Source organism: Camarhynchus parvulus, chromosome 25 (assembly GCF_901933205.1).
Source record: "Camarhynchus parvulus chromosome 25, STF_HiC, whole genome shotgun sequence".
NCBI classification, from domain to species: Eukaryota; Metazoa; Chordata; class Aves; order Passeriformes; family Thraupidae; genus Camarhynchus; species Camarhynchus parvulus.
Genome location: NC_044595.1, coordinates 1,287,274 through 1,301,639, shown reverse-complemented (window position 1 = coordinate 1,301,639; position 14,366 = coordinate 1,287,274). Strand labels below are relative to the sequence as shown.

At 66.3% G+C, this 14,366-nt stretch overlaps 3 protein-coding genes across 3 annotated transcripts; 1 reads left to right on the top strand and 2 right to left on the bottom strand.

The window, feature by feature from the left end:
- The first annotated feature begins 722 nt into the window (after positions 1–722).
- On the top strand, positions 723–3,624 carry CTSK (cathepsin K). Its single transcript, XM_030965260.1, has 8 exons — positions 723–859; positions 1,695–1,839; positions 1,968–2,090; positions 2,167–2,322; positions 2,411–2,629; positions 2,707–2,872; positions 2,949–3,054; positions 3,137–3,624. Exons 2-8 carry the CDS (start codon positions 1,714–1,716, stop codon positions 3,234–3,236), a joined length of 996 nt encoding a protein of 331 aa, XP_030821120.1. The 5' UTR covers positions 723–859; positions 1,695–1,713; the 3' UTR covers positions 3,237–3,624.
- Positions 3,625–4,287: 663 nt separating this feature from the next.
- On the bottom strand, positions 4,288–7,942 carry ECM1 (extracellular matrix protein 1). Its single transcript, XM_030965432.1, is given in 8 exon segments — positions 4,288–4,491; positions 4,569–4,656; positions 4,866–5,086; positions 5,761–6,126; positions 6,471–6,655; positions 6,658–6,768; positions 7,050–7,121; positions 7,716–7,942. Coding segments are annotated over 8 exon segments (1,257 nt in total). The 5' UTR covers positions 7,756–7,942; the 3' UTR covers positions 4,288–4,317.
- Positions 7,943–8,820: 878 nt separating this feature from the next.
- TARS2 (threonyl-tRNA synthetase 2, mitochondrial) lies at positions 8,821–14,231 on the bottom strand. The gene is given in 19 exon segments (XM_030965352.1): positions 8,821–9,034; positions 9,431–9,545; positions 9,642–9,714; positions 10,024–10,125; positions 10,425–10,525; positions 10,601–10,678; positions 10,751–10,888; positions 10,963–11,125; positions 11,200–11,366; positions 11,661–11,694; positions 11,696–11,757; positions 11,832–11,975; positions 12,062–12,140; positions 12,213–12,274; positions 12,391–12,508; positions 12,585–12,706; positions 12,785–12,908; positions 13,224–13,438; positions 13,564–14,231. Coding segments are annotated over 19 exon segments (2,217 nt in total). The 5' UTR covers positions 13,735–14,231; the 3' UTR covers positions 8,821–8,885.
- Positions 14,232–14,366: the final 135 nt, after the last annotated feature.

Here is a 14,366-nt window from a genome sequence, read left to right as displayed (position 1 = left end):
CATGTCTGGGATGGCTCTGGTGCCACGTGATGAGGTGACAATCACTGCAGGAAGCGCCGCCCGGCCCCACCTCCCCCAACCAGGGACCCCCAAACTGGGCACGGGTGGGCAAGCCCGGGTTGGGGACAACTGGGGACAGAGGTGGGGTCCTGTCCTCCGTGCCTGCTGTCACATGATGTCCCCAAACTGCTGTGTCCGGCTGCTGCTGAAGGAAGTGGGTGCTCAACCTCATCTGATTTAGACACTGGGAGGGCTTGGGGACAAGCTGGGTGTCCCCCGGGGCAGCAGGATGTCCCCAGGGTGGGATGTGGGGACAAGAGAGTGTCCCTGGGGTCATTATCCTTGGGACAGGAGGGTCCCAGGGCAGGATGCTGGGGTGGGGGGACATCCCAGGGACAGGAGAACGTCCCGGGGACAGACAGGATTACATCCCGGGGACAGGAGAAGGTCCCGGGGACAGGAGAACATCCCGGGGACAGACAGGAGGACATCCCGGGGACAGACAGGAGGACATCCCAGGGACAGGAGAAGGTCCTGGGGACAGGAGAACGTCCCAGGGACAGGAGAAGGTCCCGGGGACAGGAGCGTGTCCCGGGGACCGGAGGATGTCCCGGGCAGGAGCCGCCAGCAGCCCCGCGCCGGGGCTGACTCAGCTCGTCCCGCAGCATCACGTGGAGCCGGGGGCAGCCCCCTCGTCCCCCCTCCCCGTCCCCTCCTTCCCTCCAGCCCATCCAAACCCGACGCTTGCCAAAATTTTCCGGCTGCTTCCAAACTTCCTCAATCCGGCGGCATAAAAAGCGCAGCGGCCGCGGCTCCCGCAGGCCCCGTCCCGGCGCTCCCACCGACGGCTCCGTGCTCGGTAAGCGGCGGGGAGGGGTCCCCCGCGGGGGGCTGGGTGGGTTTTATCCCAAGGAAATGGATCCCAGTGGGAATGGGAGGGAATGGGGGACAAAAAGGGAAACTGAGGCACTGTACATCGAGCAGACCTGGGGTCCCCGGCTCGGGGAAGTGACCCGGGGCTGGGGGCAGTGGGTGAAGCGGGGAGGGACAGGAGGGCTGGGACATCCCCTCCCTCCCCCCGCATCCTCTGCATCCCAAAACTTCCCCTCCCGGCCTGGGGCTGCCGAACGAGCCGGAGCCGTAACGGGAACCAGCTGTGCCGGCTCATGTGATGCCGGCGCCCGGCCAGCCCTGCCCGCGGGGGTGTCCTGGCCCCAAATCGAGGGAGGAAGGGGTCCCAAACCCAAATCAGGGGGTACAGGAGGTCCCAAACCCAAATCAGGGAGTGCAGGGGGTCCCAGACGGAAATCAGGGGTTGCAGGGGGTTCTGGCCTCAAGGTGGGGTGTTCAGGGTGTCCCAGCCCCAAATCAGGGTGTACAGGGGTTCCTGGCTCCAAATCGAGGGAGGAAGGGGTCCCAGATCCCAGACAGGGGGTCCCAGCCCCAAATCAGGGTGTGCAGGGGGTCCCAATCCTAAATCAGGGTGTGCAGGGGGTCCCAGCCCCAAATCAGGGTGTGCAGGGGGTCCCAATCCTAAATCAGGGGGTGCAGGGGGTCCCAGCCCCAAATCAGGGTGTGCAGGGGATCCCAATCCTAAATCAGGGGGTGCAGGGGGTCCCAGCCCCACGGGAGGTTGGGTACAGGGTCCTGCCCCCCCCCCAGCCCCCGTGGCTCACTCTGTGTCCCCTCCCCAGCGCTCAGGCTGTCCCCAGGATGTGGTGGCCCGTGCTTCTGGCCCTGCTGGTCCCTGCAGCTCTGGCCCAGCTGCACCCGGAGCGGGAACTGGACGCGCAGTGGGAGCTGTGGAAAAAAACCCACCACAAGCAGTACAACGGCCAGGTATGGGGGAAATGGGGCTTGGGACCCCCAGGGACATCCCCAGGGTGGGGTGCTGGGGCACAAGGATGTCCTAAGGGTGGGGGGCACAAGCAGGACCCCCGTCCCAGCACCATCTCCCCCCGGCACAGGCGGACGAGGTGACGCGGAGGCTGATTTGGGAGAAGAACCTCAAATACATCAACACCCACAACCTGGAGCACTCCCTGGGCGTCCACACCTTCGAGCTGGCCATGAACCACCTGGGTGACATGGTGGGTGTCCCTGGCAGGGGACAGAGGGGGGCTGAGCACCTCTGGGTGCTCCCACCCACCGGGGTTCCTTCCGCAGACCAGCGAGGAGGTGGTGAGGACAATGACAGGGCTGAAGGTGCCCCGAGGTCACCAACGCCACAACGAGACACTCTTTGTCCCCGACTGGAGTGAGAGAGCCCCGGCTGCCACGGACTGGCGTAAGAAAGGCTACGTGACCCCTGTGAAGAACCAGGTGAGATGGGTGTGCCCTCAGTGTCACCCTAGTGTCACCCTAATGTCACCTCGGTGTCACCCTGGTGTCACCCATTGTGTCCCCACAGGGCCAGTGTGGCTCGTGCTGGGCTTTCAGCTCGGTGGGTGCCCTGGAGGGGCAGCTGAAGAGGAAAACAGGCAAACTGCTGTCCCTCAGCCCCCAGAACCTGGTGGACTGCGTGGCCAACAACGACGGCTGCGGTGGTGGCTACATGACCAACGCCTTCGAGTACGTCCGCCAGAACCGCGGCATCGACTCCGAGGACTCCTACCCCTACATTGGCCAGGTGTGAGGGGTGCCAGCCCCAAATCCCGCTCCATCCCTCCCATCCCCACCTCACCTGACCTTCCTGGCCCCTCACAGGACGAGAGCTGCATGTACAGCCCCACGGGGAAGGCGGCCAAGTGCCGTGGCTACCGCGAGATCCCCGAGGGCAACGAGAAGGCTTTGAAGAGGGCGGTGGCCAGGATCGGGCCCATCTCCGTGGGCATCGATGCCAGCCTGCCCTCCTTCCAGTTCTACAGCCGAGGTGAGGGGCTGGGGGGAGCTCAGGGGGCTGCTCAGGGAGCTGAGGCACTCCTGGTGACGCCGGCTGTGTCCCCAAGGCGTGTACTACGACGAGAGCTGCAACGCTGAGAACATCAACCACGCCGTGCTGGCCGTGGGCTACGGGGCACAGAAAGGCACCAAGCACTGGATCATCAAGAACAGGTACAGGGCTTGGGATGGTTTGGGAATTGCAGGTGGTTGGGGCTCTTCCAGAAGCTCAGGTTTTGCTTTTCCAACCCTGCAGCTGGGGCGAGGAATGGGGCAACAAGGGCTACGTCCTCCTGGCCCGCAACATGAACAATGCCTGCGGTGTGGCCAACCTGGCCAGCTTCCCCAAGATGTGACAACCCCACCCAGCCCTTCCCTACCCACTGCCCTGCCCTCCAGCTTGGCCTCTTCCCTCCCAGCCTCAAAGATGACGGTGCTCCGGGGGGGAATTCTTTGTGTGAGAAATTTCCCCTGGGAAAGGGAAATTCACTGGCAGGGAATGGAGGATGAGTCCCCTCAACTCTGTTTTCCACACTTTGCCATGATGGTTTCTGCCTTCCCGTGATCGGTGGAGGCCAATCCACCCAGACATGCTTCAGGAACCAGGTTCCACACCAGCCTCTGCCTCAGGAGCACTGGGGTGGAGGTGGAATATTCCCAATGGAGAACAAAAATCCCTCTCCCTCCACCCTGTATCCCAGTGGAGGCTGCTGAGAGTGATCTTGACTTTATTTTTCAACTAAAATTGGGAATAAGGCTTGGACTGGTTTGCTTTGTACTGGGGAAAAGCCTCAGGGATGAGAAAAATTCTTCCTTTTCCCAAAGGGGGAAGGAATCCCATGTGAGGCAGAACAGGGTGAGAAGAAGCTGCTGGGGAATTTTTAGATGGATGGATGGATGGATGGAGTATCTGGGGAGGGGGGCGGTTCTAGGAAGGACACAGGGAAGGACAGATGGATGGATGGACCCACAGGACACCCCCAGCCCCATCAGAATCTCCCAAACACTCCCCAGGGACTGTCAGCCATGGCTGGGGGGGCACCATGGGGAATTTGGGGACCTCCTGGGATTGTGGCCATGGAGGGGGGACACAAGTGACAATGCCACTGTGGGAAGAGGTGCACAGAGACCCCTGGGGGGGCACGAGGCCATGTGTGTGCCCCGTGTGGCTGAGCGTGGTGACCACAGCACACCCCAAAACCAAACACAGGTATCACAGCAGGCCTGACACACCCCAGGAGTGCAAACACCCCAATATCCACCCACACCCCGCCACACCCCGGAACGGGGCCCCGCGGGGGGACACTGAGGCCCGGGGGTGGGGGGGCCTAAAACAATGGAGACAGTGAGGCATAAGGAAGTCCCCAAAGGCGGAAAAAAGGGTCACTCAGAGGTGACACCGCAGCATCTTTATTGTTCCTTCCTGCCGGGAAGGATTCACTCCTCGGAGCCGGGGGGCGGGGGCGCCAGGGCGGCCCCCAGGGTCACCTGGCTCAGGTAGGCGTTGTCAAAGCAGCGGCGCCGCTCGGGCTCCTCCCACGAGCAGCAGCCCTGAGGGTCCCTCCAGGCGTCCCCAGGGGTGGCACAGAGCGTGGCGATGCCCTGGGACAGCTGTGGGCAATGGGGATGGGGGGGTCAGGGCGGTTTTGGGGGGTCCCCCAGCGCCCCTGACCCCCTCGGTCACTCACCTGCTCCCGGGCACAGGCGCCGCGCTCCTCGTGGGGCAGCGGGCAGCACGCAGCCGTCATGGCCCCCAGCAGCTCCGGTACCGGGCGCCTGCGGACACGGACACGGACACGGGGGTCACCTCCAAGGGGGGTTTAGGCCGGGGGCAGGGACTGCTGGGCCCCCTCCCCAAAAAGGAGTTCCCGAGCAATGGAGAGTGCCAGGGATGGGGATGATGAGGAGTGAGGGGTCCTGCAAAGCTGGGAACCCCCAAAAGGAGGGACCGTGCTGTCCCCCCGGGCTGCTCGGGGCTCACCCACCTCTGTGTGAAGAGCCGGGTGGGGCCGCACAGGGAGCGCAGCAGGGCCGGGCCGGGCCGGGCCAGGCTCACGTTGTGCAGCTCCCGGTCGTATTCGGGGTGGGGGGCGGCGGCGGCGAAGCAGCGACCCCGGGCCTTGGGACCCCCCCGCTGGCAGCACCGGTGCTGCGCCGTCTTCACCGCTGATTCTTCCCGGCAGAACCGATTCAGCCCCTTCAGCCACTGCGGAGGAGGAGCTGGGGGTCAGGGACATTGGGACCCCCGAGCCCGGAACGCCCGGGTCATCCCCGGGACATTTCCGTCCCCTCCCCGGATGCCGGGGCCCCTCCCCGACACGTTTGTCACCTTCCCGGATACCTGGGAGCCTTCCCGGCCTCTGAGTGGCTGGGTCACGCTCCGGGCACATGGGTCATTGCCGGGACACCGAGGGCCCCTCCCCGGATACCGGAGTGCCAGCCCAAACACCTCGGCCCTTCTCCAAACACCTGAGTCCCTTTCCCAAACACCTCGGTTCCTTTCCCAAACACCTCGGTCCTTTTCCCAAACACCGCGGTCCCTTTCCCAAACACCTCGGTCCCTTTCCCAAACACCTCGGTCCCTTTCTCAAACACCTCGGTCCTTTTCCCAAACACCTCGGTCCCTTTCTCAAACATCTGGGTCTCATTCCCAAACACCTGGATCCCTTTTCCCAAACACTTGGGTCCCTTTTCCCAAACCCCCGGCTCCTTTTCCCGGGTACCTGCGCCCCCCCAATCCTTTGACACCTGAGACCCTCCCAGACACCTGGGACCCCCCGAGCCCTTCAGCACCGCCACCCTCCGTCCCAGCCTTGTCCCCCCGTCCCAGCCGTGTCCCCCCGTCCCAGCCGTGTCCCCCCGCCCCGTGTCCCCGCTCACGGCGCTGTGGGCGCAGCTCAGGCTCTCGTTGCGGCAGCACCGCCCGTACTCCCGCTCCAGCCGGACTCGCAGCCGGACGCGGGGCCCGGAGCGGCCGCCGGGGCCGGGGGGACCGGGGCGCAGCTCCCGCAGCCCGCAGATGTTGCCGATGTTGGTGGTCGTGGGCTCGCCGGGAGGAAAGGGGGGCTCGCTGACCAAGTCCCAGGCGACGTTGGGGTCCCAGGTGGGGACGGGGGCCCAGGTGGGGGCCGGGGTCTCCTGGGCGAAGCAGCGGCGCCGCGCGGCCCCGTGGCGGCGGCAGCAGTGGAACTGCCGCGTCTTCACGCCGAACTCATCCGTGCAGAACCCGTCCAGCACGTCCGTCCACTGCGGAGCACAGTCCCCTCGGTGTCACCCCGTGTCCCTCCCGCCGCAGTGTCCTCACGGTCCCCTCTCCTGGCATTGTCCCCACGATGTCCCCGCGTCACACCTGCCCCGGTGTCTTCCCCTCCAGCAGTGTCCCCGTGTCCCTTACGGTGTCCCACCATGCCTGCGGTGTCCCCATCCCCTCAGTGTCCCCCTCCCCACACTGTCCCCTCTCCCCACAGTGTCCCCGTCCCCACAGTGTCCCATTCCCCCCCGGTGTCCCCATTCCCCCCCCCGTGTCCCCGGTTCCCTCCCCGGTGTCCCCACTCCGGGCTCATATCCGGCTGTCGTGTCTTCCCACTCACGGCGCGGCGGGCGCAGGGCAGCGGGCTGTGGTGCCGGCAGCAATCGTTCAGGCGGGGCCGGAGCGCGGCCAGCGCGGCCGCCTGGCGCCGGAGGTGCGCGAAGGCGTTCGAGGGGAGCAGCAGCGGCGGCGGCAGCGTGGGGGGGTCCCGGCAGTGCCGGGTGACGGTGGCGGCCATGGGCCAGGCGGGGGGAACCCGTCCAGGGCGGTGCCCCACACTGGGGGGTCTCTCGAGGGGGACATGGCTCCCCCCACCAGGATGTCGGGGGGCACCTCGAGGTGCTGCTCCTGCTGCAGCACTGGAGAAGGGAGCGGGGTGGGCACAGGGCGCTGCACTCGTCCCTGTGTGCCACTCTCTGCCCATTCGGTCCCTATGGTGCCACTGCTGTGCCCAGCCCTCACTGTGCCCGTGACCCTCCACCCCGTGTTCCCCCCATCCAAGTCCCCCTTCTCCTCCATCAGCGTGTCCCTCCACCCCCCCGTGTCCCCTCCATCCGTGTCCCCACCCGTGAGCATCCCTCTGTCCCCAGTCCTGGGTGTCCCCCTTTGTGCCCCCACCCCCGGGGGTCCCTCCCCTCACCTTGTTTGATGTTGGGGGGTCGCAGGTCCAGGCTCTCCTGCACCACCTGCTGCAGATGCCCCGAGGCCAGCGCTGTCACCGATGGGGGACACAGGGGGGGTCAGCAGGGTCACCCCCTCCATCCCCCCACCCATGGAACAGCGAGCAGGGACCCCCCCACATCCATGGGCTTGGAGCCCCATAATGGGGAGGGGGTCCCAGGTGTTCAGGAGGGGCCCCAGGAGCTGGAGAAGGGGACCCAGGCACCCAGGAGGGCTGCAGGTGTTCGGGACAGGCTCCTCCAGGCATTTGGGAGGGATCCAGGTAGGTGGGCGGCAGCCCCGACATCCGGGGTGGGGACCCAGCTGTCCCTGGAGGCGTCCCAAACACCTGGGCAGGAGCTCAGGTGTCCCAGGTGGGACCCAGGAGGTCGGGAAGGGGATCCAGGTGTCCGGGGAAGGGACCCAGAATTCGGGAAGGGGCCCCCAAATCTCTGTGAGGGATCTCAGGTGTTCAGAAAGGGAATCCAGAATTCAGGAAGGGACCCAGAATTCGGGAAGGGGCCCCCAAATCTCTGTGAGGGATCTCAGGTGTTCGGGAAGGGACCCAGAATTCAGGAAGGGGCCCCAGGTGTTCGGGAGGCCCCAGTTGTGCAGGGGGCCCTGGGCGGGGGCCGCGGGGACTCACCGGCGGCGCTGAGGAGGAGGAAGAGGCCGAAGGCCGCCATGGCGTCGGGAGCTGTAGGGTCAGCGCCGGCTCCGCCGCCTTATGAAGGGCCGGCTCGGGCGTGGGGCCACATCCCGCGGGGCTGAGTCACGGCCCTGACGTCGCGGCAGAGCCGGGAGGGGGACCCCGGGGGGCTGCGCTGGATCCCGCACCCCCAAACAGGAGCAGCGGGGAACCCCGACCCCGGCCAGGCCCTCACAGCCCTGTCCCCACCCTGGGGGTCCCGTCCCCACCCTGGGGGTCCGGTCCCGTTCCCATCCCGGTAGCCCCGGATCCCCCTCTGGTGGCCCCAGCCCCCCGCCCCGACCCCTGCGTCACAAGAGGGGGAAGCGGTCAAACCACATTTTTGTGGGTTTTACCCCGTTTTGGGGCCCCCACCCACTGAGTCACCCCCGGTGCTGAGTGGGGGGGGCTGAAGGGGCACCTCCAGAGGGACCCCTGGACGGGGGGGGGTCCCTCAGCTCATGTCCCCAGTGGTCACAGCCTTGCTCACCTATGGACAGGGGGGCTCCTGTGCTATCCCGGGATAACCAAACCCCCAACACGCCCGGGCAGGTGTTTGGGGTGGGGTGGGGGGGACAGCCCCGTGTCCCCCCCCGCGATTGCCCAACGGCGGCTGCGGCTCCGTGACTCGGCCTTTGCGCAACCCCCCCACTTTCCCCGACGCGTGGGCGGGGGGGGAAATCCCGGCTGGAAGGACCCAGAAGTGCCGGGGGCAGCTCGGGAGAGGGAAGGTGGGAATGGAAAATCGGGAATGAAAAGCCGGCAATCGCAACCCGGGCAGGATGTGGGGAGGATTTCCAGGTGTTTTGGGGGGGGGTCCTGTCCCCCAGGTGACCCAGGTGGGACCCAGGAGGTCGAGAAGAGGATCCAGGTGTGCGGGGAAGGGACCCAGAGTTCGGGAAGGGGCCCCAAATCTCTGTGGGGGATCTCAGGTGTCCAGGAAGAGGATCCAGGTGTGCGGGGAAGGGACCCAGAGTTCGGGAAGGAGCCCCAGGTGTTCAGGGGAGGTTCAAGCACCCCAGCACCGAGAGGCGCCCCAGTCTCAGCTCCCACAACATCCAGCACATTTCCCAGAATTTATTGAGTTGGGGGGGTCCCGGGGCCCCCTGATAAGAGTTGGTGGGGGGGTCAGAAGCGCTGCTCGGCGTCGGGAACGCGGCCGTCCCTGAGCTCCTGCAGCCGCTGCAGCACCCGGGGCAGCTCCAGCTCGCCGAGCTGCCGGTTCTCCCGGCTCCGCACGCTGACGGTGCCGCGCTGCCGCTCCCGCCGCCCCACCACTGCGGGGGCACGGCCGTCGGGAGCGGGGAAAACGGAGTCCGAGCCCCCCCCCGGACCCGCACAGGCACCCCCCAAACACGGCACCCCCCCAGCAGGGATTTGGGGGGGGTCCCAGAACAGTCCAGGGGGGTTCAAAGGTGGTCCCAAAGGGGGTGGGGGGGGTCTCAGAGGGGTCCCTAAAACACTCCTGAGTGCATCTCAGGTGGGTGATGGTGAATTCCCAAGGGGGGACTGAGCTCCTGGCGGGGGGGTCTCAGCAGATTCCTGAGGGGGGCTCCCAGGGGATTCAGTTTTCCTCCCCAGCAGCACCCAGGATGTGGATGGGGGTGTCCAGCCAGTCCTGGGGGGATCCAAGGGGGTCCCAGGGGGGTCCTGGGGCTCTGCCCCACCCTTACCCAACTGGAAGTTGTAATGGGCGAGCTGGGCCCGGCGGATCTTCCGTGCCAGGGTGGTCCCGGGGTCCCCATCCAGGTCAGCCAGGAGGCCCCCCCTCCTCAGCACTGCCTGCACCTGCACCCCCAGAGTCAGTGGGGGGCACGGAGGGACGGTTTGGGGGGTCACAGGGGATGGGGGTCCTGGGGAAGCACAGGGGGCTCACATACTCACCTCCCGGGCATAGTCCTCGACCTCGGGGGTCTGTGGGATGACCATGGCCTGCAGTGGGGACAGCCAGAGCGGCCTGGGGGGCACCAGGGGTCACTGGGGGTGACACACAAGGAGGGGGTGCCCCAAGGGTTGCAGGGGTGCCCCCAGGATGGAGGAACCCCAAAGATGGAGGTATCTCGGGGATGCAGAGAGTGTCCTGGGGACTGAGTGTCCCCAAAACTGGGGAGTGTCCGTCCCAGGATGGGACAGGGGTGACACTGGGGATTGAGGGGACCCAGACAACTGGGGGTGTTCCTGGGAACTGGGGGGTTGTGTCCCAGGGACAGAGGGCTGTCTGAGGGACTGGGGTGAGCTGTGGGGAGGTTTTGGGGTCCCCCCTCACCATCTCCCGCCGTAGCTCTCGGCCAGCACGGCCACCATGCGCTCCACGGAGCCCAGCACAGCGCGATGGATCAGCACCGGCCTCGCGGGGCTCCCGCTGGGGCTGGGGGGAAATGGGGGTCAGGTGGGCAGGGGGACCCCTCGTCCCAGCCCTGATGCCCCCCAAATCCCCAATTCTGCTTTCCCCATCCCAATCCTGACACTCCCCAAAATCCTGACCCCCCCCAGCGCCATTTCTGCCCCTCCACCCCAATCCTGACCCCCCTCCCAGCCCCCAATTCTACCCTGCCAATCCTGACATTCCCCAATCCCAATCCTGCTCCCCCAGCCCCAACCCTGATCCCCCCACAAAAATCCAGCCCAATCCTGGCCCCCACAAATCCCCCAATCCCGTCCCAATACCTGGCATATTCCAGCTCAAATCTCTCAGGCATCTGGAAATCCAGCTGGATGGTGCCACACTGATGGTGCCTCCCCAGAGCATCCCTGATCCGGATATCGATCTGGTGGGAATCAAGAGGTTCCAGAAGGGTCCTGGTTTGTCCCCTTTGGGGATCCCCCCTCCCCAAATTCCTCACCTTGGGCCCATAAAAGGCTCCATCCCCCGGACTCAGCTCCCAGGGCTGCCCGAAATTCTTCAGGCTCCGCTCCAGCTGCTGCAGGGGTGGGTTGGGAGGGTCAGGGGGGCACAGAGCAGGGGGTACCACACAGTGGGGGCATCATCCCACCTGCTCAGCACGATCCCAAGTTTCAGGGTCCCCCAGGAATCCCTCGGGACGCGTGGCCAGGGCCAGGCGGAAGGAGAAGCCCAGGACGGCGTAAACGGTGCGGATGAAATCCAGGGAGGAATCGATCTCGCTCTCCAGCTGGGAAAGGGGGGGTCAGGGAGGGCAGGTGACACATTCTGGGGGGGACAGGGAGGGGTCAGGGGGACAGACACCTGCTCCAGGGTGCAGAAAATGTGAGCATCATCCTGCTGGAAGCGCCGGACCCGCGTGAGCCCCGTCAGGGTGCCGGGGGGTTCATTGCGGTGCAGGACCCCGAAATCCGCCAGGCGCAGGGGCAGCTCCCGCCAGGAGCGCGGCCGGTGGGCGAACATCAGGCTGGGGACGGACAGACAGACAGCCAGGCTGCCCCCAGGAGCCCACCCCAGGCACCCCAGGGCCGCCTGACTCACCAGTGGGCCGGGCAGTTCATGGGTTTGAGGGAGAGGGTCTCAGGGGCGGCAGGGACAGAGAAGATGTGGGGGCTGTAGTGCTGCCAGTGCCCCGAGAGCTCCCAGAGCCGGGGGCTGAACAGGTTGGGGGTCACCACCTCGCTGAAACCCCGGGCCCGGTACTCGCTCTGCGGGGACAGGGACAGGGCAGGACATCAGCTCAGCCCCACAGCATCGGGCATGGGGGGCTGCAGGGACTGGGAGGGTGAGAGCTGTGGGGTGCAGGGTGGGCAGAGGGGTCTGGGTGTGAGGGGATGGGGTGCAGTGGGGTCTGTGGGGGCACAGCAGTGCCTGGATGGGGTGCAGTGGGGTCTGTGGGGGCACAGCAGTGCCTGGGTGTGGGGATGGGGTGCAGTGGGGTCTGTGGGGGCACAGCAGTGCCTGGATGGGGTGGGGTGACAAGGAGATGATGGGGGTCGTACCCGGATAAACTCCACGAGGGTGTTGTAGACGTGGGCCGCGGGGCAGGAAGAAGCAGCTGCCAGGGCTGAACTTGTGGAAGAAGAAGAGCTCCTGATCCTGCAGCGGGGATGGCGTTACTGGGGGGATCCCCGTGGCTGTGAGGGCCCCCCAGCCCCTGGCAGAGCGCTCACCTTGCCGATCCTGCGGTGATCCCGCTGAGCCGCCTCCTCCTGCGCCCGCTGCCACTGCTCCAGCTCCTGGGCACTGGGGAAGGCCACGGCGGCCACGCGCTGCAGTGACTGACCCCCAGCTCCCCCCCAGAGCGCAGCCGAGCTCTGTGGGCACAGGGGGACATCAGAGGGGCAGCAGGGACCCCATCCAAGAGCAGGGCAGGGCACAGGGACCCTCACCCGACACCCACCGTGAGCACCCGCAGGGCTCCGATCAGCCCCGTGTGCCGCAGGAGGGGCCCGTGGCACAGCTGGAGCAGGGGGCCACACCTGAGGGACGAACAGAGGGATGTGGGGACAGCTGAGGTGACACAGGGCCACCCCACGGCCCCTTGTGCTCACCTGTACACCGTGGCCGTGGGGGATGTCACCTCCTCAAGCTGCTGCAGCTGGAAGGAGTTGTGCTGGGGAGGGACAGTGAGGTGGGTGACGGGGGGCTTGGTGACATTAGAGGGGTGACACTGAGGGTCCCAATGTCCCCAGGCTGGCCTGCCACGACACTCTGGGGTGGGGGACACACCTTGAGCAGCTCAGCCAGCTGCTGGCGGGTGGCCTCGAGGCGCTCGGAGCGGTGCCGGGCACGGGCGAACGTGGCACAGGCCTCCTCCAGCACCGGCAGCTCCGCGCTCTGCACCGTCCTGGGGACACGTTGGGGACACGTTGGGGACACGCTGGGGACACCCCAGGGACCCTGCAGCACCTGCCCAGCCCTACCTGCTGCCCATGTGCACGTCGCAGAAGAAGCCATCCTCGGTGGCCTGGCTGCTGCAAAGCGTCGCCCCGAAAATCTGCTCTGCCACCGCCCCCAGGACGCAGGCACTGGAGCGCCAGAAAGCCTGGGGGGACATTGGGGACACGGGGGACTGTGAGGGGAGCGAGGTGCAGGTTCAGCCCCCCCAGGACCTCGGGCTCACCTCCCGCCCCTCGGGCGTGGAGAAGTCGAGCAGCTCCAGGTCGGTGTCACCTTCCAGAGGCCGGTCCAGGTCCTGGAGGGTCCCGTTCACCCGGGCCACCAAGGCCACCTCGGCCAGGCCAGCCCTACAGGGACACCAGAGACACCGTGGAGACGCTGTGGGGACCCGGTGGGGGCTCTGTGGGGAGCATGGGGAACATGGGGACACAGCAGGAACCCCAGGAACGTTGTGGGGACCACAGGGACATTGTGGAGAGCCTGTGAACCTTGTAGCGAACCTGTGGGGATTATGGGGACACCACGGTGACATTGTAGACCGTGCAGGCCTCGTGGGGATCATGGGGACACCACGGGGACACTGCGGACCCTACAAACACCCTGAGGGGCCCGGGACACTTCGGGGACCCCCGGGGACAGCGTGGGAAGCCCTCGGGCCGTACCCGAGCTCCGTGGCCACCTGGAACGGGGTGGTTTGCAGGGCCCGGCCGGGCAGGCGGCGCCCGCCGGGCAGCGCGATGCGGATCGGGGTCCCCGGTGGGAGGCGGCCGCTCCCGGTCCCGCCGCCGGCCCCATCCCCGGGCCCGTCCCAGCGCTCCGCCGCCGCCGCCCGCAGCCGCTGGAAGAGCCGGAGGCGCTCGGGGTCCGGCCCGGACACCTGGGGACGGGAATCACGGCAGGGTCACCGGATCGCCCTCGGCGGCCGGCGGGGCTCAGGGCCCGGGAGGAGCGGGCAGGGGTGGTACGGGGGGGATGAGGGGTCCCGGGGGCCCCCGAGCGCACCCGGTGTCGCCGCGGGGCTCCCGCCAGCAGCAGCCGCGAACCGGCGCGTGCGGACATGGCCGAGGCTCCTCCCGTTCCGCCGGAACCGGGGACGGGCCTCCGCAACCCCCCACGGAAGTCGCGTTGGATTCGCCCGCCCGTGCGGGAGCGCCGCACGCAGGACGGAACCATGGAGGGCGCAGGGGGGGAAGGGGGAGGAGCCGCACGGACCCCTCAAACCGGGGGTGAACGCGAGAAAGAACGGACCTGCCAAGGGTTGTTTGGTAGTTTTTATGCAGATCCTGAAGCCCACACCGGTATCAAACAGGTACGATGGAGGCAACTAAAAACCAACAAAAAAATAATTAAAATAAAATCAAGTAAAATCCCAACTTCATATAAAAGCCGCGCGGGCGGCTCTGGGTGTAAGGGGGGGACCCCTCTGAGCCCCCGCCGGGCTCCGGCTGCGTGTGGTGAACGATCCCGGAGGGAATTAAAAAGTGATTGCTATATACACACACGTAGAAAGTCAACAGTGATCCCGGGGGGAAAAACGAAACAAAACAAAAAATCCAAAGATCCCCAAATGAACCCAAACCCAACCACAGTCTTCCCAAGCAGGGCGGACAGGCTTGGGCCTTCTTGCTGCCAGTCCCATGGAGCTCCAAGGTGGGTTTGGGTGGGTTCCTCGACCCTTTTTTTGCCTTGTTTTGGTGCTTTTGGCAGACAGGAGGAACAGGGGGGTCCGTCCCCTCCCTGCAGCAGCAATTTGGGGATCGGCTGGAAACCAACACCCCAACACCACTCAGCGCTCCTCTCGAAGC